The 23,988-nt window shown below is 39.5% G+C and overlaps 1 protein-coding gene across 2 annotated transcripts in view; it reads left to right on the top strand.

The window, feature by feature from the left end:
* The window catches only part of LRBA (LPS responsive beige-like anchor protein), a 634,690-nt gene that overhangs the window by 317,918 nt on the left and 292,784 nt on the right, over positions 1–23,988 (top strand). The window contains exons 1-2 of one of the 2 annotated variants that reach the window (XM_038755080.1): positions 4,835–4,923; positions 14,795–14,919. In XM_038755080.1, the coding sequence (XP_038611008.1) occupies positions 14,910–14,919 (10 nt within the window). In that variant the 5' untranslated portion in view covers positions 4,835–4,923; positions 14,795–14,909. Of the gene's footprint in view, positions 1–4,834; positions 4,924–14,794; positions 14,920–23,988 lie in introns of those variants that run through there. The other variant, XM_038755081.1, reaches the window with a different exon arrangement.

Raw genomic sequence — 23,988 nt, 5'->3', positions numbered from 1 at the left:
CCACAGCACCTGTATATATGTATATATGTTTGTACATATTTATTACTCTATTTATTTTACTTGTACATATCTATTCTATTTATTTTATTTTGTTAGTATGTTTGGTTTTGTTCTCTGTCTCCCCCTTTTACACTGTGAGCCCACTGTTGGGTAGGGACTGTTTCTATATGTTGCCAACTTGTACTTCCCAAGCGCTTAGTACAGTGCTCTGCACACAGTAAGCACTCAATAGATACGATTGATTGATTGATTGCTTCATGGAAATCTCCAAATGGATATCCTGTCTAAAGCTCAACTGGATTCCTTGGCTTCTCTCCCAAATTCACTCTTCCGCTGAATTTCCATCACACACACACCACCATCCTCTTCATCCCAAGAGCTTGACTTCTCTCACATTCAACTCTCACATTGTCTGTCAATAAATCTGGCTGGTTTTTCTCTACAGCATTTCCCAGGTCTCCCCTTCCTCTGCATTCAATCTCCCCTTCCTCTGTATTTAAAGGCCACCAACCTGATCCAATCAATCAGTCGATATTTATTCAGTGCTGACTCTGTGCAGAACATTGTACTAAGCACTTAGGAGACTACAGTGCAACAGAGTCGGAGACACATTCCTTGCCCACAACGAGCTTACACTGTAGAGGACTGTAAGTCATGAAAATGGATGTGGCATTATTTAACATTTTTGCTTTGAAATCTGGAATGTTTTTTATAACCTCATTATCAGGTTCTGCAGACCAACTCTGAGTTTTTCGTAAGTAATTTAGAAGTTAGCAGGTGTTAAATTTACTGGAGTAAAGAAAGGTCTTGGAAATGATTCTCATCTTGGCAGTGTCGGGGGGTGGGAAGCCCCATGAGTTTACAGTGATCAGAATTTAGTTAATAAAAGTTCAAGACTTTCACCTCAAATGGATTTCCAGATCGTGAAACATATGGACTCTATCACTTGAATAAAACACTTTCACTTTCTTTTGAATTATTTTCAAAAGTTTACCCTAATTTGAGTGTGTAAAATGAAACCATAAGGGTTAGGATTTGAATGGCATATACGTCTTTCATTTTTACCCCTTTTGGCCCTGGAATTTTACTCACACTGTAGATTTACAGGGCAGCTTTATAAATTTTCTTTCAGAATATAAAACATGATTTTAGGGGCAGTCTGGTTGCTTTTCTGCTAATTCACTTCAGTGTCCTTTTCCCTGGAAGTGGTTGCTTTTCAAAGCACCCTTTGCAACCTAAGTTTAGCTTGGCTCATTTGGTTTGTTTATACCCTGAATACTCAGGAGCCAATTTTTCAATCTGAGGTAGAAGAGTGTAAAAGAGAAAGGGATTTTGTCGGGCAGGAGGACTGGGAGGTGGAAGGCTTCAAAGAGTTAGTAAGTCAGCAAACTATCCAGAAAAAAACAGTCGGGTGTTTTCAGTCCTGATTTGTTGCTTCATTTGTGGTCAAAGACTTTTCAAGGACCAAGTGTGGAAGTCCAGATCAAAAAGCTGTGGGGGGCCGTGGGGGCATTGACATGGAGTGAATGCCGCTGCTGTTGTGGGCAGGGAACATGTCTACCAGCTGTGTTACATTGTACTCTCCCAAGTGCTTAATACAGTGCTCTGCACACAGTAAGTGCTCATATACCAAACTGACTGTTTGGTCTGTCATTTCATGAAGCGGGAGGGAGGATGTGAACAAAGCCGTCATTAAGAATAGAGATCTAGGAGTCGGAGCCAGGAGAAGGCTATTTGAGAAGCCGGTAGGTCATAAAGACCCGTCTGTCCTAATTTGACCACGATACATTCTAATACACATGTAGGGTGAGTATTCTGATTAGGTCACTTCTAACGGCTAAGCTGTCTTAATAATATGACTGTGTAATTATGGGATTAGCTATATTGACCGAAGGTATTGGTTTTGTTCACAAATATAAGCCATGTTTACGGAATGGCAATATAATATGGTTGGTACTCTCCCCATCTTCCTATCCCTTCTGCGCTGCCTATGCATTTTGATCTGTACCCTTTAAGCATTTGCTATTCACCCCACCCTCAGCCCCACAGCACTTCTATTTATTTATATTAATGTCTGCCTCCTCCTCAGTTGTATTGCACTCTCCCATATGCTTAGTACAGTGCTGTACACACTTGTAAGTACCCAATAAATACCATAGATTGATTGACAGGATTTTGCTTCCAGATGTATGGTCTTTTCTTAATTGCCTCCACCTATAAGAATTCCACAGTATCCCTTGATTACGTATTCCAGTGCTTTGTCAACCAAAATCAATCAATCATATTTATTGAGCACTTACCGTGTGCAGAGCACTGTACTAAGCACTTGGGAAGTACAAGTTGGCAACATATAACCAAAACTCAAGAAGTTCCTCCCCATGGCTAACTGAAATCTCACTTGCTTTTTTTCCCCACCTAATTTCCTCTTGTTTAACTGTCTGTAGATTTAGAGAGCAATTTCCTTCACAAAATACTTCATGAATTGGAAGGCAGCTTGCATCCTTTTTTCTCACTTGGCCCTAGACCCTTTCTAGTTTCTTTGCATACTTTTCAAAGAATGATTACCAGCGTTGTATACAACAGGCCCAAAACAGTGTGGAGCAGAGAACAGTTAAGGCAACACTACTCTTGCGTGTCATGCTCCTATTTACAGTAATGAAGTAGTTTTTGTTTTGTTCTTAAATAATGGCGCTAGACTGCCGACATACCAACTATTGCTCTTGCTCACATGATGATAATAGTAATTATAAGCATGACCAATGGGAAGAGCAGGAGCGTAGAAGTCAGAGGACGTGTGTTTTAATCCTGGCTTCATCTCTTGCCTGCCGGGTGACCTTGAGCAAGTCTCTTCACTTCTCTCTGCCTCGGTTTCCTTATCTGTAAAATGGGGATTCAGTAACTTGTTCTATCTCCCACTTTGACTCTGAACCCTGCCTGGGGGAAGGACCATACCCAACCTGATGATTTTGTATGTACCTCAATGCTTAGTATGATGCTGCCCTCCATCCCCCCCCCCTTCTTACCTCCTTCCCTTCCCCACAGCACCTGTATATATGTATATATGTTTGTACATATTTATTACTCTATTTATTTATTTTACTTGTACATATCTATTCTATTTATTTTATTTTGTTAGTATGTTTGGTTTTGTTCTCTGTCTTCCCCTTTTAGACTGTGAGCCCACTGTTGGGTAGGGACTGTCTCTATATGTTGCCAATTTGTACTTCCCAAGCGCTTAGTACAGTGCTCTGCACATAGTAAGCGCTCAATAAATACGATCGATGATGATGATGATGATGCTGGGTGCATAGTAAGCACTTAAATACCATGGTTATGGAGCACTTACTATGTGCCAAGCACTCCCTTAAGCACCAGGGTAGTTATCAGATCAGACACAGTCCCTGTCGCACATGGAACTCAGTCTAAGGGAAGAGAGCAGTTATTGAATCCATATTGTATTTACGGGGAAACTGAATCACAGTAAAGTTAAGTGAACCCAAGGTCACACAGCAAGCAAATAGCAGAGCTGGGACTAGAACCCAGGTCCCTTGATTACCAGGTCTGTTGCCCTTTCCACCAGGACACACTGCTTTTCGAACCTGTCATTTTGCTGGCCACTCAGAGAAGAGGTTATATTTAGCATGATCTGCTCTTGACACAGCCATATTGAAGTTTTATTAATATTTTTTATCAGCACTTATTATGTGCAAAGCATTCTACCAAGCTCTGGAGTTCTCTAAATGCATTTGGTTGTTAGTGCTTCCGCTAATCAGTGCTTATTAGCATTTAATCCCAATTATCTTTTAAATTTTGCCTTCAATCAATCAATCGTATTTATTGAGCGCTTACTGTGTGCTGTACTAAGCACTTGGGAAGTACAAGTTGGCAACATATAGAGACAGTCCCTATCCAACAGTGGGCTCACAGTCTAAAAGGGGGAGACAGAGAACAAAACCAAACATACTAACAAAATAAAATAAATAGAATAGATATGTACAAGTAAAATAAATAAATAAATAATAAATAGAGTAATGAATATGTACAAACATATATACATATATACAGGTGCTGTGGGGAAGGGAAGGAGGTAAGATGAGGGGATGGAGAGGGGAATTTTGCCTTCAACATAAAGTATGTCCACTTTTCAGTACAACTAATGAAACTTAATGTCAACTTTCTCTGAAGCCCTGGATCTCAACTCTGCTGTAAGGACTGACCATGAACTGAAGGTGCGAATTCAGAAACTAAAAAAAAACGTTTTTATATTTCATGGCAAAGTTACCCTTCATTATAAGCAATAGCATTTATTATGCTTCTTTCACAAGTAGAGCATTATACTAGGTGCTTGGGGAACATAGAATAGAAGAAAAAATGTTTTGCTGAAGAGGCAAAGAGGAACCAAATTGCCAAAAGTACATCAGGTAGCAGAATCAAAGCATAGATTCAAATGCTAAGCACCCACAAGCAATTAAATGGATGAGTTTTATGTGTAATGGAGTCCTCTGTTGTAAGTGATGGATGAACCCAATCCACTCATGGAGAATTTGGGATTGAAAATCTGCCTGAAGGAGTTGATTATAGGGCTGGGAGTTCGCATAGCACCAAATGGTGCACTTTCTCATTCCTACCGATTCTGTCCCTGTGCAGAAGTAGTTGTACAGAGATACATCACATTACAAAATGCACACAAGGTTTGTATGTACAAAATCCACCTATGACCAAAATGACCTCAGCAGTGGGGCACGCAGAATTTGAGTCACTGAGTGCCCAATATTCAGCAGACAAGCGAGAGGATGAGAAGATGTGTGATCACTTGATAAGAGCAGCTAAGTACCGAGACCATGTGACAGCAACCTAGCTAAACCAGAAAATTATCAACATTTTGACAGACAAGCATGGAGCTTGGGGAAATTCTGCACCAAGGTAAAAGAGATGACACCTTTAAGATTTGGGCAGGAATAGTTTCTGGCTCCCCAAGTGTAGATTTAGACGTATATCTTTGTATGTGATCATGTTCAGATGAAAATGGGACATTCCAACTTCATACTTAAAATCCACTGTGAATTTGAAATTTATTTTACTTGTACATATCTATTCTAATTATTTTATTTTGTTAGTATGTTTGGTTTTGTTCTCTGTCTCCCCCTTTTAGACTGTGAGCCCACTGTTGGGTAGGGACTGTCTCTATACGTTGCCAACTTGTACTTCCCAAGCGGTTAGTACAGTGCTCTGCACACAGTAAGCGCTCAATAAATACGAATGATTGATTGATTGATTGGGGCCAAGAAAGGATTTTAAAAAAAATTTTAAGGATAGGAGGCACTTAGATGCATTTGAAAGGAGAGGAGCAGAAGCCAGTAGAAGTCAGCAAGAGTTGGTGCAAGTGTTTTAATACGTGGCGTAGCTATGGGATGGAGACGCAGTGGATTTGAAAAGTAGCAGGGAATATCTTAAGAGATGGCCGGGAAGGATGGGAGGAGGGAGGGCAGGGTTAGGTTGGAGACTTTTGCCTAGATTTTTGCCAACAGCACCCTGTTGTGCCAGTTTGTGAGTGGAAGAAGCCTCCTGTGGAAGTGATCTGGGACTGGGGTTGGCGGTGCAAGATGTATTTATTTCTATTTATTTTATTTTGTTAGTATGTTTGGTTTTGTCTCCCCCTTTTAGACTGTGAGCCCACTGTTCGGTAGGGACTGTCTCTATATGTTGCCAAGTTGTACTTCCCAAGCGCTTAGTACAGTGCTCTGCACACAGTAAGCGCTCAATAAATGCGATTGATGATGGAGGGACAACGGTGCAAGGGAGTTTTGTTTGGAGAAGACAGAATTGCGGACGTGAATTTTTTGTATCGAGTGGCGGTGGTAAGGTAGGAAGTTCAAATGGGGCAGGATGGCATGGGATAAGCGGAAGAGGTTCTGAGATCTCTACTGGGGAAATGACGGTTTTGTGGGGAGAAAGTATGTGGAAGAGAAAGCACACCAGGAGATTGCTGCTGGAGAGTGGAATTTGAGAGTTGTTGATGTTAGAGGTTGTACAGTGCTTCCAGATGAGATCACACATTTGTGTCCAACCTGGTGAATGAGTGAAGTGCAGCAAGCAGGGGACACAGTTGAGGAGTGGCAGGTGGCTGGGAGGTCACGGAGAGCCCCAACGTGCATATCGACGTCCTCAAGGATCACTGTATTGATGGAGAGGTAGAGAAAGAAGGTGGGAGGCATCAAAACCATTGTCAGGAACCGGAGAGCAGATTTATAAATGCCCATTTCCAGTAATATGTTGTGGAAATTCTGCTTAAAGTTAAAATTACTGACCATTTGGTATCAACTAGTATTGTGCAAGGATAAATATTAATAGTGCCCTATATTACTACCTGGAACGGGCAGTAAACTGATTAGCAATTTGAATTAAAATGAAACAAAAAGGCACTTTTTTTTTTCTAACGTGCTTCAGTAACGGGCAGCATCTTGGACACATCACGTTAGAAGGCAAGGTTTTAGAAAATGCTTCCATTGCCTCAGTCCACAACTGAACTTTTTTTCTGTTTCATTAAGATAGTGGAGAGGCAGATATCTTCCATGAGATTTATAGTTGGTACTTGGCAAATGGAGCTTTTAGTTAATATTCCCCCTATCTATCTGCATGAAGGAACGATGGGTTTCAGTTTGTGAGATAAAACATTCTCTTATATCGCATGATGCCCTATACTACCTGAACATTATTTCATCAAGATTTATGCAGAAAGTGAAACCCTTCTAGAACTTAAGCACTTTTATCTTCTAGCTGACAGGCCACTGCAAATGTTTACTGCTTTTTAGGGGGTAACCATGTATTTAACTTAGAGCTAATGTCTGGTATAAATCTTTTAACCCCCCCAAAATAAAGAAATTAAATTCAGACACCTATGGAGTTAGGAAAAAAAGCATGGACATCTAACCACTTTAAAATTAAATATAAAATTATAACATTTGATCTAGAAGGTTTTAGAATAATTTAATACTGACTCAGTAATATCAAGAATTATTTAACAGGCAAATTTCTGTTAGATTGGCACCAAACCAGATGAATTATTTTCCTTATGGTCTGTTTTGGTTTCACATTCTTTAGAAAAAAAAATTATGGTATTTAAGTGCTTACTACGTGCCAGGTACTGTACTGTGTGCCGGGGCAGATACAATAATCAGGTTGGACACAGTCCATGTCCCACATGAGGCTCACAGTCTTAATCTCCATTTTACTGATGAGGTAACTGAGACACAGAAAAGTTTAGAGACTTGCTCAAGCTCACACAGTAGACAAGTGACATTAGCAATGTCTTGAGGCTGATACAAACACAAGCTGCAGTTCATCATCATCATCATCAATCGTATTTATTGAGCGCTTACTATGTGCAGAGCACTGTACTAAGCGCTTGGGAAGTACAAATTGGCAACATATAGAGACGGTCCCTACCCAACAGTGGGCTCACAGTCTAAAAGGGGGAGAAAAAGGGGCAGTTGTTTGTATAGTATGATTATTATACACTTATACTAATTGCAGGAAAAATATTCATGTTAGGTAGCAGATATGTATAGATATTCTTTGACTTGAGTGAAGGTAATATAATTTCATTAAAATCTTGCCCTAATTGGTTATGTTCACGTCATATTGTTTCCTAAAACAACATAGCCTTCTGATTTGTTGCGGGCGTTCAGCTAATCAGAAACAAAGCACTTACTTTTTGAAGGTTACCATTAAAACGTACTTGATTGTAACATACAATGCCCATCGTTTGAAATCCTTGGCCCAATAATAATGCTAATTGTCTAAAGCATATAGCCACCCCTGTCAAATTCAAAATACCGTGCCTTACCCTGAACACTCAAAGCAATGTGGTTTAGTGGCAAGAGCAAGGGCTTGGGAGCCAGAGGTCATGGGTTCTAATCCCGGCTCTGCCGCTTGTCAGCTGTGTGACCTTGGGCAAGTCACTTCACTTCTCTGTGCCTCAGTTACCTCATCTGTAAAATGGGGATGAAGACTGTGAGCCCCACGTGGGACAGCCTGATCACCTTGTATCTCCCCCAATGCTTAGAACAGTGCTTGGCACGTAGTAAGCACTTAGTAAATACCAACATCATTTTTATTATTATTAAAGCTAGAAGCCAGCCTCTATCAGACAAAAAATAGGGAGGGAGTTGGGGAGATCCAGTGATCAGGACCCTTCAGGGGAATTGATTTGTCTCCAGTAATCTGTATTTCAACTCCAAGCATTTTGTTAGCTGACATGCCTTTACTGCAGTTATTACTCTGATTCTCAGATCCACGTGAAAGGCTATTGCATTAGAGGCCGTAGTGAAACTGTGCATGTGGTTTGCGTGTAATTTGCCTTTTCCGACTCAGATTTTCCATGTTATTCTCATGCTATTCTATACTCAATTCTAGGCTATTCTCATTTTGAGTTGAACATTTCACTATTTGTTACCCCTCAGATAGTCATGTCTTGGGGTTTTTTCTTTGTTTTTAGTTTTTTTATGGTATTTATTAAGCACCTACTATGCATGTCAAGTCTGTTTTAAGCGCTGAGGGAGATACAGTTTTTCAGGTTGGACATCATCTCTGTCCTACGTGGGTCTCACAGACTGATTAGGAGGGAGAACAGGTTTTGAATCCTCATTTTAAAGAAACTGGGCCACAGAGAAGTTAAATGACTTGCCCGAGGTCATCCAGCAAGCAATTGGCAAGGCTAGGATTAGAATCCAGTTTGACTCGCAGGCCTGTACTATTTCCCCTGGCAATGCTGCTACTTTACTGTTGCCCCAGATTTGTATTTCTTGTGTGCACCAAAAGTGAGTGCTTAATCTATGCCTGTGTATGCTAGCCTTTCCACCTCTGCTGTTGATAGTACATAGCCTTGGCATCACTAGGGCTTGTTCAGTGTTTTGTTGTTTTCGCAAATAAATTTAATCCGACAAGATGCAGCACTGTAGTATTTTCATTAGTAGTACTTGCCCTCAAAAATCTCCAGTGGCTACCCAGCGCTTAGAACAGTGCTATGCACATAGTAAGCTCTTAATAAATGCCATTATTATTATTATTATTATTATTATTATTACCAGTCAACCTACGCATCAGGCAAAAACTGTTCACTCTTGGCTTCAAGGCTCTCCATCACCTCGCCCCCTCCTACCTCACCTCTCTTCTTTCCTTCTACAGCCCTCCTCCTCCCCATCCCCCCTGCCCTACCTCCTTCTCCTCCCCACTGCACCTGTATATGTTTTACATAATTATTACTCTATTAATTTTACTTGTACATATTTACTATTCTATTTATTTTATTTTGTTAATATGTTTTGTTCTATTGTCTGTCTCCCCCTTCTAGACTGTGAGCCCGCTGTTGGGTAGGGACCGTCTCTATATGTTGCCAACTTGTACTACCCAAGCGCTTAGTACGGTGCTCTGCACACAGTAAGCGCTCAATAAATATGATTGAATGAATGAATACTTGTTAATATTCAAAGTCATCGCAAATTCAAAAATATCAATTACATAGTTCCTTGAGTCCTAACTCCCCTTTCATTACAAATTGCCAGAACTGTATAGCAGAACACAAAGTCAGGGAAATGTGGGGTCAGAAATAGCCTACAGATCACTTTTTGTAGAACACTGTTTTAGATTAATCCAAAGTGTTCGAGTGCCTACTTACTGCAGAATACTATACTAAGTGTTTTGAAGTGAACAGTAGAGGAAAAAACACAATCTCTGATCTTAAAAGAACTTACATTCTAATGGGGGAAAAGAGTCATAAAATAATTTATTCGTAGGAGGAAAATGAAAATAGGATATATGAACAACTAAAAATTTGTGAGAGCTCATAAATTTAGGTATACTTGACCACCCTTTGCCTCAGTTTCCTCATTTATAAAATGAGGATAAGCCACATGGTCTTCCCTACCTTATATCCCCATGTAGGCTGTGTTTTACCTAATGATATTGTATCTACCTCAGTCCTTTGCATATGGTAACCACTGAAGAAGTAAATACTTTGAAAAAAAAATAATGCTACAGGTGACTACAGGGAGCAGAAGTGCCAACATAAGGAGCTGGGAGGCCTAGGTAGAACTTCTGAAGGAATTGGGATTTCAGGAGGGCTTTGAAAAAGGGGAATCCTGTGTTCCTTTGGATTGGAAATGGGAGCAAGTTCAAGTTAGGGCGAAAGGCAGGAGCAAGGGATTGGAGGAAGGAAAGTCAAGAACGAGACAGTATGAGATTGGGTTGAGAGAACTTGATTGTGTTAACTAGAGTGTAGTGGAAAAGGGTGCTTATAAAGCATCATCATCATCAATCATATTTATTGAGCGCTTACTGTGTGCAGAGCACTGTACTAAGCGCTTGGGAAGTACAAGTTGGCAACATGTAGAGACAGTCCCTACCCAGCAGTGGGCTCACAGTCTAAATAAAAATAAATAAAAACATCTTAAAGAGGAGAAAGTAATATATTCTGTATAGTAGCCCAAATCCAACTCGGTAGGAGTCATATACCAAAATCTTCAAAATGAACTTTATGAAGGAGTAATTCTTGGATGGTAATGGGGTAATATCTTCAGGGGACATTTTGTCAGAAACGAGTTGTTTCTGGTAGTGTTTTGCAGTGGTTTTATCAGAAGATCGCGAATGCAATACTGTGACTCCTAAAGGAGTTGACAGCCTTTATCCTAGGTGTAGATAGGAAAATAAGTCAATAGTAGCGAGAACTTGGGAGAAGGGGAATCAAAGAGTCTTCCAAGATCGTAAACGATAACAGCAAATGGAAAACTCACTTTCCCAATAGTGGGAGCCCTCCTGAAACATCCAGTTGTCTTCCTGTGTTATTATTTCCTAATTGCTTGCAACCAGTTCATTTTTGTTTGAGTTTCTTACCTGGCCCAGCCCTAACAGGGCCAATAACCTCATTGGGTCTGCCGAAAAGGCAACGTGTGTTGTAGTTTGATATGGAGTTATTTATTTCCCTAAATGGTGACAAATACAGTGCATAGAAAGAATCCTGGAAGAGAAGAGACAAGATCATTCCTGCTCTCTATGACTTTGAAATATGAAAGTTGAACTGCAATATTGTAATTCCGTCCCTTCATGCTAATGGTTATAGTTGAACCGTAGCCTCTCATGAATCAAAGGCTCCTGAAAGATTTGATATAAGATATCTTAAAAAAAATCAGTATAATCTAATGAATCACTAGGCCAATCTGCAAGACAAACATAGTTTTTGTAGGGTTTTTTGTTTTTGTTTTGGTAACTCTAGCTTTGAAACCAAACTGAAGAGTCTGAAAATCAGAGAGCTACAGGTGGCATCATAGCTACGCCTCAGGCACTTTATCATCATCAATCGTATTTATTGAGCACTTACTATGTGCAGAGCACTGTACTAAGCGCTTGGGAAGTACAAATTGGCAACATATAGAGACAGTCCCTACCCAACAGTGGGCTCACAGTCTAAAAGACTTTATCGGTTTGTTGCTTGCCAAGGACATGTTTGGGATTGGTTTCCCAAGTCATGCCTTTAAGTGTATCTTGCCTCTCCCAAAGAGAAAAGATTTCACATTTCCATACATGCTGAACCCAAGACCTGCATTTTAATAGTGGAATAGCTTTTGCCGCTAATATAGAAATGATTGGAGTGGGTGGGTATGCGGGCGGACACGACATCATTCTTCTAAGTTGGTAGGTTGCCTAGTCATATCATAGCTCAATTATAGTAATTTATATAATAATTATTGAGCCCAAGTGGTCACAGTGTCACAAGTTGAGCAGTTATAGAATCAAGAATTTCAGTTTGATCTATCAGAAGCTATTTCTCCATCACAATAGAGCCACCCTAATTTGAACCTTTGTTTTATCTGAAGGCTCTTACTGTATTTACACCAGGTGGAAACCAAGGGCTTTTGTTGTTTTCACAGGATAGCTAGTGTAATAAACGAGATTATTTTGCATAACGGCCACAGCAGCATGTTCCATAAGTAGGCATAATTGTTTATGATCTGGGTTTTTGATTTGTTAATTTCAATTGGTATCAGTTAATGAATGGTCCGTTAACATATAGTTGAGAGATAAATTCGTCGGCCCTTTAAATTAGGGATTTTTTTCACTTAATGTAAATGTCAATGCAAACCTTGACCCCGAAATAAGCAGGTCTTCATTTTACAATAGAGTTAAGTTTTTGTTGTATTTTCCAATTTGCCTTTTGGGAGTGATTCATTACCTTTAAAATTTTCTACTCAGGAAGCATTTCTAACAAAGAGGAGCAAATCTAAAAGTTCCGCTGCTTGTAAGCTCAAATTCAGGAAAATATTGTGATTATTAAGAGTAAGCATAATTCCACACGTTGAATTATTGTGCACTGTCACGCATTGTGTCAATACCTATTGTTAGCTAATTTAGTAATAATTTTTATCATAGAAGCTTTACCTCTCATAATTTTAATTGTATCAAGAAGAATGGCCACACTTAATTTGATCAAAAGTGTAGAAGGGTGGATGACAAATTAATACTTTACCACCTTTACATAAGGATATTAGAAGGATTGATGGCAGAAGAGGTCAACAAATTTTAGCAGCTTTCATTAGCTTTTCATTGTCATATGTTTGTGGTGCTGACTGAAATAAGCTTTGTAGGAGATCCCAGTCTAGGGAACTAATTACTCGTGCCGATTGCCGTACTGATGAATAGACCCGCATTGTATCATTCCCCCGAAGACGAGGAGCAGTCCGTGATTCACGACTGCATCCTGGCTGATATTTGATAATAATTTTAACAGATAAATGTAGAGAGGCAGAATGATGAAGTGCCTATCCAAGCTCTATGACTATCAAAGACATACACATAGCCAGCTGTGTTCTGCCCTTTTTTTTTTTTACCATCACTAATGGAGAATTTTAAGTTCTGAATCGAACTGCAAATAAATGTAGGTCTTTATGCACATAGCTGGATTCTGTTACCGATTCTTGAGTTGTGCTCATAACTAATTTGGAGAACAAATTGTTGAACTCACTTTATAATTACCATGCACTTCATGGAAAGTATACTAAGGACTATTTATTTTATTTATTTCTATTTATTTTATTTTGTTAGTATGTTTGGTTTTGTCTCCCCCTTTTAGACTGTGAGCCCACTGTTGGGTAGGGACTGTCTCTATATGTTGCCAATTTGTACTTCCCAAGCGCTTAGTACAGTGCTTTTCACACAGTAAGCGCTCAATAAATATGATTGATGATGATGATGACTAAATGTTAATGTTTTTTTTAAACGACGGGCGTGTAATGCCGCTTCAGGATCCCTTTTATGAGAGTGTAGCAGGAGGAGAAAGAAGGATACCAAAGATGTCCTTTGTTGATTTTGATAATCACAAGAGTAGGGGGAGAAATATGATAAAGCACCTTATGCGTTGTGCTACATTTTAAGAATATCAGTTGATGATTGAATGTAGTTTGAAAATTACATAGCGTAGATACGTGCTATTTGTAATCTGGATTATTTTTGCTTCTGTGCCGGGAATACAGATAACTTTTAACGTTTTGATCTGTAAATTGGTCGGGGCTACTAATTTGTCACAGCTGACAGGTACACAGTTTTATTAGCTCATGAAATACAAGGGGGATTTTATTTAGTATTTATCATTCGAGCGGAAGTTCTGTTTATAAATAAAATTAGTATTTCACCATTGACTGGTACCGATTTTGAAACTTTGGGGCTTTATTAAATAAGCAGTTCACTACAAGGATTTGAAAACCGTACTTGAAAAAGGCATCACCTATGGAATTTTCCTGGTTAAACTGCTATTTCAATACCACTCTTTCCAGTATTCAGTTAATAATCCCCTAACAAAAGAAAACTTTATATAATATATAACTACATTAAAATCTACATATTTGAAAAATGAATTAGAAAATGAATTTTTATAACCTTTTCAAAATGCAAATTTCAAAAAAGTGCCTAAATTATAGCAATTATTGTACATCATTTGGCATGTAGTTTTTAATTAAATGTAAAAACACACTACATAAAACAGAAATCCAATCTGATTTGCTTGAAAATAGATTGCTATTTCAGTCTCCAGAAATGGTTTATTTAAAAACAGTAAATGGAAAAGAAATGCATTTTCTTGTGTTGTTCTAAGCCTCAGGGGCTAAATGTAATGAATATTTTAAGAGATTATTTTAATTAAATTCCTGCACATCTAAACAGAGTAATATTTTATTATCACATACATAACCATGTAACTGAGGTATTCATTAAAGTTAACACTTTCTGGACCAAGCATTCCTGGTATGATTTACTGACCTTGTGCGAAAAGGCACAAATTAGGAAGAAAAATGAAGGGGGACAGACTTTGATTAATATAGGTAATGCTAAACCATATTTATAATAGCCTTTTCCCTATTCTGGTTTATAAATGCAGTCACTGAGAAAGGTGCCCTGCTGAGGCTGAAATGAGGCTGAAATCGGAGCACATGCCACTAGAGTGTGGGGAAACTGATCACACTGTCAGCAATTCATTTCAAAATGATGTATTTAGTGCTCATTTCACCTTCCGAGAAAAAAGGGAAAGGAGTTCCTTGGACTGGAAGGTGATATTGTTATTTTCAAGGACATACCTAAGAAAAGATTGCAGAAACGGGTGGGGGGTTGAGGAGGAAGGGGGAGGAGGGAGTTAAAGGGGTGGGAGAAGGAGGAAAAGGCAGAGCAAACAAGGAGAGCTTTATGCAGAAATTCAGAACTACCATGCTGCTTGATAATTGCTAACATATGTGGCTCCTCTGTTTCATTGTAGTCGTCCTCGTGAGTTCTGGCGCCTTGACTACTGGGAAGATGACTTGCGGCGCCGACGACGATTTGTGCGTAACCCTCTTGGATCGACACATCCTGAAGCGACACTGAAAACAGCCATGGAGCATGGTCAGTGTAAAAAGCGCTTCTTGCCAATAGCAGCAGGTACAGCACTTGGTAATGAAGAGCAGAGCTTCATTACTACAAGGCACTGACAAAGCGTATGCCTCCGAAAGGCTCGTCATTTCAATTCACACTCCGCTCACAAGTGAACGGTTCGGTTACTTTTGTCATTCGTAATATCTCTAATAAGCTCTGTTCGGTACTAAGTACGTACAGAATGTGTAGACCTTCCATTTTCAAGACTTTAACTGCCTTCAAAGTCACGTAAAACGTTTCCTCCTTTAAAAAGTACCCTGGGTTTTGAGGTAAGTTAACAGAGCAAAGAACACTAATTCGTTTAATTCCCTTTAGTGGCCTTTCTATCAGAAAAGGAGCCTTCTTAAAACCAGGCTTGGTTGAGTGGCTTTATTTCTTAGGTTTTAGTAGGAGGTTCAGAGAGAGAAAGAGAGAGAGAGACAATAAATGTCCAGATGACTAGGTAGTTTCCCAGCCTTGATTTGTAGATGGTAATGATAGGTGAGTAGTGGAAAAAGAGAGTGGACATTATTCTCATATCTTCCTGTTTTGCATCATCTTATCCGAGCTGATCAAAATACTTTCCCCTTTCTTTTTTAATGCATATATTTGTCATCATTCACTAAGGTTTTGGGGAACTGTGATCAGCAGATGGGAAAGAATAAGTAGATCTGGGGATTGATCCTTCGGGTTTAAAGATTTCTTTAGCTTGATTATACATCTAGACTCATTTTTATATTTTTAAGCTCATTATGGTACATCTCTTAGGAAGCCTTCCCACTTCTATAATTTATTGGCTTGTGATAAAGCTGTGTGTCCCTTAATGCCCTTTGATGGTTTATGCTTCATGAAACCAAACGTATTTCATTTTAAAAATTCAGAGCTGTCATTGAAAGTACACCAATTTACATTTCAAAATGATAAAGGTGTAAATACTAATTTATAGTCATTAAGAGTGTTGCTGGGTTGGAGAAGACTGTAATCTTATGTTTGGCCTCAGCCAGGAAGCTTAACCTCTTGCACTCAGTCCTAAAGAGCCATTTCTGGAAGAAAATGTCGACAGTATGTCATCAGATATAACACCGAATGTGACATCAGTTCTTTGAAATAAATGGCTATACTGAGACTAGTCAATAGTGAAGTGATCTGAAAGCAATAATGGTCCCAAAGCCCTATATTTTTTTACTGTAAGAGGAGAAGGAGAAACACAATGTAGAATTAATTAGGCCACTTCTGCTTTGGGGTGCTTATTAATTTTGTGTGGTGCTACGACTCTGTGGATTCCAAGGACATAAATGTGTCCCTTGGCTAATAACCCGAGCATTAAAGAGACCTACCCCCTTGGAATTTTGTGTGCCTTAAAGCAGATCTGGCCATATGAACACAAATTTGCCATTAAATGCATTTTTCTCAGAATTTTATATTCTACCGCTTACCACGGAGTTAAGTCTGAAGGCTATAAAAAATTTCAAAAACATTTTGACAGAGATTTTCTCCAGTGAGGTGGAGGTGCGTTTTAAAAATCAGTCACCAGTGAGCAAAGTAACGTCACGTCCCCTTGATAATCAGGAAGAGTATTGGTCCGTTGGTCGAACATGAGTGAAAGAAATTTGCGGATCTCTTCTTTTGAGATTTTGCAGTGATATTTGCTTTCAGGGGTAGATATGCATATTAAGCCTGTTTTCTATTTAAGCCTGTTTTTTTTGGTCAGATCTAGTAGCAACTTGTAGTTTTTTAATATATTAATTGAAAGGTTAATATTGTATAAATAAGCAGTTGCCTTTACGTAAATCTAATTCCCACAGAGGTCTACAGATAATAAAGCCAAGTTAAAGCCCTTGACATGGCACTGTCTTACTCAGTGGCATTTTGCAGTTCCTTTAGTGTGTAGGTAATTAATGCATGAAGCCGACTCTGAAAGGCGGCAACAAAACCCGCAGCCATGAGCACGTTTACCAAAGCAGTAGGCAAGCGTTTATTGGGAAAGAACTTTAAAGACTTAACGCACAAATAGGTCAGCAGATTTAGATGTTCCATTCGACCCCTTTGTCTCTTAAACTTACTGACATTATAACCTTTTTGAAATAAGGGAAAGCAGTATTTAAGACAAAAATCTCTATAAGCTTAATTGTGCGCTTGTTTTTTGTTTAGTGTTGTTTTTTTTCTAGAACAATTTTATATAAAGTGCGAGGAAGCCCTTAAAAGCGACTTCCAAAATTGGTGCTCTTGTGGTTTATGATGTCACTAAAAGTCATGACAACGCCTGCTGGAAGAAGCTGTTCAATATTCTGTTTTTTCATCATCATTTTTTAAAAAATGGTATATCTCCCTCCCCCCCCAAAAAAAGAAAAACATTTCAGTCCTCAGGTATACTTTTTAATTTTTAAAAGCTAATTTAAAATAATATAAACTAATAAAAACCTTTAAAAATACGAGGTGGAATATTAAGCCCAAACATTGAACAAAAAAGTTAAATTTTCTATTGTACAAAAATACACACCTGTCTATTGGGGAGATTATTTGATACAACTATTGTCAAGAGAAGATACAATTATCATTTTTACCTCCTTTCCTCACTATCACTTTAGAATGATACTATAATTTTTCGACAGTAGTTCTTAAATGTGCACAAACGTAGAAAATACTGTGAAGTAAAAACAAAGCAAAAACACGTCAAAAAAGAAGCCCGTTTTTGAATGGTTATATATTTTAGTACTAAGAGTCATCTTTTCTAGGAATTGATTTGATTTGAAGAAAAGCCTGTGGTGCAAAGGTGGCAGAGTAAATACCTGAAGACTAATGTTCTCTGTTCTGACGATCAATACCAGCCCCATGACTCTACTTCTGGCTACCTTCTGGTTAAAAACAAATTTTTTTAATTCTGACAATTTAATTGCCCTTCCCAAGTTCACATTAACTTGCTCGAGGAAAAGGGCTGGGAGTAATTTTTCAAAGCCAGAACCTCTAAAGTATTATTTTTAAAAGTCACTGTGGCATTGTAAAGGGTTTTAACTTTATAGAAAATCTGATTTTTCTCAAATAAAAACAGAGGATGTTTATATTTGATGGGAATTAGGAACATCAGGCAAAAGTTAATGTTTTGAGTTCGGGGAATCTTTCATTATTCTTTTTAATCACTCGTTAAATGTATTAGAAACCATCCCCGGACACTGTTTATTACAAATTTACCCTGTGTAATTATTTGCCCTCAAGACTAATTGTTTAATTTGTGATGTTTCCTTTCAACGTAAAACTGTAGAAAGGACAGCGGTGGAGGTTCAAAATTCTAATTGTATGAAAATTAGAAAATTTAATAGGGTTCCCGTAAAAATCAAGAGATTTGTTTTGGTGATTTAGGTGATTAAATGATTTAGAAAACAAATGACAGGAGTGAAATTCTAAAACAGAATCTGGATTTTAGGCTTGCCAGTACTCTATAGAATGTACCATGCTTAGTTCTGCACATACACATAAACAAACACACACATTCTTTCCCCTCTATCATTTTTATTCATTTTTTTAAGGATTAAATCTTTGCTATGTGAGTACATATATCTGTGGGCATAAAGGTGCTTAGGTAAACTTAGGTTGTAAGCCCCATGTGGGACAGGATCTGCATGTCCTTCCTGATTATCTGGTATCTACCCCAGCACTTAGTACAGTGCTCGGCACATTAGTAAGCACTTTACAGATGTCATTATTATTACTACCATTGTTGTTATGTGAATACATAAAAATGCATAAAAATTGTTTTATGGAAAATTACACAGTAAATCATCTTGTAGAAAATGGTTATTACAGTCAGGTATGAAGTCTTCCTACCTAGTGACTCATCCGTTTGAGCCACAATAAACTTATAATCGCCTCCACATGCTATATGGGTGAATTTTCCTAAGGATATTATATTTAAACCCGGAGTATTGTAGCAGGCCTATTATTATGGTAGTTTTAATCCATAGACTGAATCCATCAAGGAGTAAGCATTTTGTGGAAGAACCTTTGATATCAGATACCCCAGAATGTGCAGCTCAGTCACCCTATAGTGCTGCAGCTTGCTCACCAATAAATATGTTGGGCTGCCTAATTGCATGTACCTTTGGGGAATCTCTCATCCTAGGGCATTTGGAATTGCGTTATTTTTCTGGGACTGGTGTGATATGTGAGCTATTTGTATATTCATTAGACCTACTGTGTGCAGAGCACTGTCATAGTAATAATAATAATAGTATTTGTTAAGTGCTTACTATGTGCCGAGCGCTGTTCTAAGCACTGGGGTAGTAATAATAATAACGATGGCATTTATTAAGCGCTTACTATGGGCAAAGCACTGTTCTAAACGCTGGGGAGGTTACAGGGTGATCAGGTTGTCCCTCGGGAGGCTCACGGCCTTAATCCCCATTTTACAGATGAGGTAACTGAGGCCCAGAGAAGTGAAGTGACTTGCCCAAAGTCACACAGCTGACAAGTGGCAGGGCCGGGGTTTGAACCCGTGACCTCTGACTCCAAAGCCCGGGCTCCTTCCGCTAAACTTTGAACCTATTAACATTAATTCCCTGCCCACCAGGAGTTTCTCTTGCCGGCTTCCCTTATCCGTGCTAAACAGCCGATTGGATTTATTCGGGTTACAGGACAGAGAATGTCTATGCTTCCCCTTAATCTTAGTACGTTTGTTGTAGGTACTATTGGAATCTTGATTTTCCATCTAGTTGTTGGGCTTTGGTCCATTTACCAAGGGAGTTGCCATACCGCCCGGTACTGTGTAAACCCTTGGCGAGGACTCCTTTCATATCTATCACATGGACCATTGATGACTTCACTTATCTTAACCCAGTAGAAGGAATGAAGATCACGTAGGAAGTAATTTTAAAAAATTCATTCTGCCTGCCCTCTAGAGACACAAATCAAATCTGCTGAGCTGACTTGAACGGCTTCTGAGTGAAGCCCAGTGAACTGCAAACACATAGACATTCGACCCGAGCCCTAGCTATTCTATTTATTTTATTTTGTTACTATGTTTGGTTTTGTTCTCTGTCTCCCCCTTTTAGACTGTGAGCCCACTGTTGGGTAGGGACTGTTTCTATATGTTGCCAACTTGTACTTCCCAAGCGCTTAGTACAGTGCTCTGCACACGGTAAGCGCTCAATAAATACAATTGATTGATTGATTGATTGATTCAGAACCCCCTTAGTGCCTTTGGAAAGGGAAAGGGTAAAAGCCCTGGTTCTTAGCTAGAGAAGCAAAATGTTTGTCTAACTGAGAGTAGGTGAAGGCGTCCCCCCAAACCTGCCTGTCCCCACCCCTGGTAAGAGAACTAAAATCGTACCATCTCTTAATAATGCTAAATTTCGATTTCTATCACGGATTTTTACACAGAGGGCTTTTATCCACAATGTATCAAAAATGCACTCCAGTTTCTAAGTCAACTGCCAATTAGAATGTTCCGACGTCAGATGGGACATAGTCGATACCTGTTATAAAGGGTGATTTAGGGGTACCATTTCGACTAAAAGGAGAAGTAAAAGTTTCCCACAATACACAGACTTGGTGATTATCGTTTATTTCATGGTTGAGGTAGTTTTGTTCTATTTTCTTTTTTAGTTCTTTCACAAAAAGCTATTAGACCACTGAGAATTGAGTATCAGAGCATGTGGTGTGTATTAGAGTACTGCTTGTAATTTTACTGCTGCTAAACTTCAAATCCTCAAGGGGGACTTAATTACAGGAAAACCATTCTAAATATCAGTAAGCCGCATATTTTCCATGACAAGAGGTTTTTCAACTCAGGTTGAACAATTCCAGAATCCGCGTTTTGTTTTTTTTTTGTTGCCCAAATAAAAATGGATCTTCTGTGGGCATACTGCACCCACAGTAGTACTTTTCCACTTTCACATGAAAATTTTTTGAGTCAGAAAGGCTGTTGAATTTGGAAAAAAAATGATCTCCAGGATAAGAAAAATACTTGATTTCATTTCCAGTCTTTCCTCCATGTGTTAAATTTACAATTGGTTAGTAAGGTACACTCAGAGAACTAATCATTTAAAATGAATGTGCGTGTATTTACCGAAACAGTTTTAAGCCATTTTGCAGTGCCACTAGGGAATGCCTTCCTCTGTAAATGTTTGCAGATTAAAGTTTTTTTTAAAACAAGCTAGTGGAACCTCAAGTCATGTATGGCAGTAATCAGAGAAAGTAATGAGAAAGGTGCCGAAGTTGTCGGACCTGATGTTTGGCATATGTTTCTCAAATCTAGATTTGGTGATGAGCATTTTCATTTTTTAAATGCTTTCTAGTTTTGGGTGCTCAACAGTTATATTCTGAATAATTGAACACTATTTTACCGTGTTTTTTTTAGTAAGTGATCTTTATTTGATCAAATGTACATACCATATGCCCACTCACACTAGATTTGTGGGTTTTCTTTGAATTTCATGGTCTAATTTTTCTTTAAAATGTAAATTGTCATTTTACCGATCAATACTCTATTTTCCTGACTAATGGCACTTCCTATACAAATTGCCTGCAAATATAACTTATGAGTAGTAATTTGTATTTCAATGAGCCTCCTTTTAGTGAATTGATACTGTAAGGATAAAGTAGGAAAGGATCTTGTATGTTTTGTGGCAGCCCCATTCTAACTCAAGAAGAATTGTCAAGATAGTCCTATTTATTGAATTAAATGTTGTCGGATTTAGTAGCTTCGAGAAACAGGTGCATGTCAACATTAGAGATTATCTGTAATCTCTAATTACAGGAGAAGCAGCGTGATTCCGTGGAAAGAGCACGGGCTTTGGGGTCAGAGGTCATGGGTTCAAATCCCAGCTCCGCCAACTGTCAGCTGTGTGACTTTAGGCAAGTCACTTAACTTCTCTGTGCCTCAGTTCCCTCATCTGTAAAATGGGGATTAAGACTGTGAGCCCCCCGTGGGACAACCTGATCACCTTGTAACCTCCCCAGTGCTTAGAACAGTGCTTTGCACATAGTAAGCGCTTAATAAATGCCATTATTATTATCATTATTATTATTATTATCTGTATAGAGCAAAATACCTTGCTAGCGACCACTGCAAAAATGAATAGGATATGCATGTTTATTCTAGAAAGGGTTTTCCCAGACCCTGTTTTCAACGGTAATACTGTATACAGTCACCAGCTAACCAGTGTCCTTGCCTGGAGAATTAGATTTTGCGTGAAATGCTTTTGCTGGGAGCTGCTGCCTCTTGGCGGGTTGTGTCGGAATCAGGTGCAGCGGAGCGGCAGATTGTGCCGCATAATGGGAACTAGAAAGGAAGGATGGAGCGGTTGGAATTGCGGAGCAGGACTCCCCTTCCTGGGACCTGGCAGAGTGGCAGAAAGGTGACCTGGTGTTTAACTAGAGGGAAACCTCGTCCGCAGGCTTTTGTTTAAATACAGTCTGCCGTGGGCAAAAAGAAAGTAAAATACAATTGCATGCACCCTCATTCATTCATTCAATCGTATTTATTGAGCGCTTACTGTGTGCAGAGCACTGGACTAAGCGCTTGGGAAGTACAAGTCGGCAACATATAGAGGCTGGTCCCTGCCCAACAACGGGCTCACAGTCTAGAAGGGGGAGGCAGACAACAAAACAAAACATGTGGACAGGTGTTAAAATCGTCAGAACAAATAGAGTTATAGCACATAATTAACAAAATAGAATGGGAAATATGTACAAGTAAAATAAAAAGAGTAATAAATCTGTACAACTGTATATACAGGTGCTGTGGGGAGGGGGAGGAGGAGAGGAAACGGGGCTCAGTCTGGGAAGGCCTCCTGGAGGAGGTGAGCTCTCAGTCGGGCTTTGTAGGGAGGAAGAGAGCTAGTTTGGCAGATGTGTGGAGGGAGGGCATTCCAGGCCAGGGGGAGGATGTATTATTACTCTATTATTACTCTATTTATTTATTTTACTTGTACATATCTATTCTATTTATTTTATTTTGTTAATATGCTTTGTTTTGTTCTCTGTCTCCCCTTTCTAGACTGTGAGCCCACTGTTGGGTAGGGACCGTCTCTATATGTTGCCAACTTGTACTTCCCAAGTGCTTAGTACAGTGCTCTGCACACAGTAAGCGCTCAATAAATACGATTGATTGATTGATTGACGTGGGCAGGGGATCGACGGCGGGACAGGTGAGAACGAGGTACAGTGAGGAGGTTAGCGGTGGCACAGGAGCGGAGGGTTTGGGCTGGGCTGGAGAAGGAGAGAAGGGAGGTGAGGTAGGAGGGGGCGAGGTGATGGACAGCCTTGAAGCCGAGAGTGAGGAGTTTTTGCCTGATGCGCAGGTTGATTAGTAGCCACTGGAGATTTTGAGGAGGGGAAGCAGCATGGCTCAGTGGAAAAGAGCATGGGCTCTGGAGTCAGAGGTCATGGGTTCAAATCCTGGCTCTGCCAATTGTCAGCTGTGTGACTTTGGGCAAGTCACTTCACTTCTCTGGGCCTCAGTTACCTCATCTGTAAAATGGGGATTAAGACTGTGAGCCCCCCACGGGACAACCTGATCACCTTGTAACCTCCCCCAGCAGCTTCCCAAGCGCTTAGTACAGTGCTCTGCACACAGTAAGCGCTCAATAACTATGATTGATTGATTAGAACAGTGCTTTGCACATAGTAAGTGCTTAATAAATGCCATTATTATTATTATTATTATTATTATTATGCCCAGAGCGTTTCTGCACAAAGATGAACCGGGTGGCAGAGTGAAGCCGGGAGAGACAGGAGGATGGGAGATCAGAGAGGAGGCTGATGCAGTAATCCAGTCGGGATAGGATGAGAAGCAGCGTGGCTCAGTGGAAAGAGCCCGGGCTTTGGAGTCAGAGGTCATGGGTTCGAATCCCGGCTCCACCACATGTCTGCTGTGTGACCTTGGGCAAGTCACTTCACTTCTCTGTGCCTCAGTGACCTCATCTGTAAAATGGGGATTAAGACTGTGAGCCCCACGTGGGACAACCTGATCACCTTGTAGCCCCCCCAGCGCTTAGAACAGTGCTTTGCACATCGTAAGCGCTTAATAAATGCTATTATTATTATTATTGTTATTATTATTAT

The sequence above is a fragment of the Tachyglossus aculeatus genome, chromosome 12 (genome assembly GCF_015852505.1).
Source record: "Tachyglossus aculeatus isolate mTacAcu1 chromosome 12, mTacAcu1.pri, whole genome shotgun sequence".
Classification (NCBI taxonomy): Eukaryota; Metazoa; Chordata; class Mammalia; order Monotremata; family Tachyglossidae; genus Tachyglossus; species Tachyglossus aculeatus.
The sequence above is the reverse complement of the archived record's forward strand: the minus strand, read 5'-3'. Positions and strand labels throughout refer to the sequence as shown.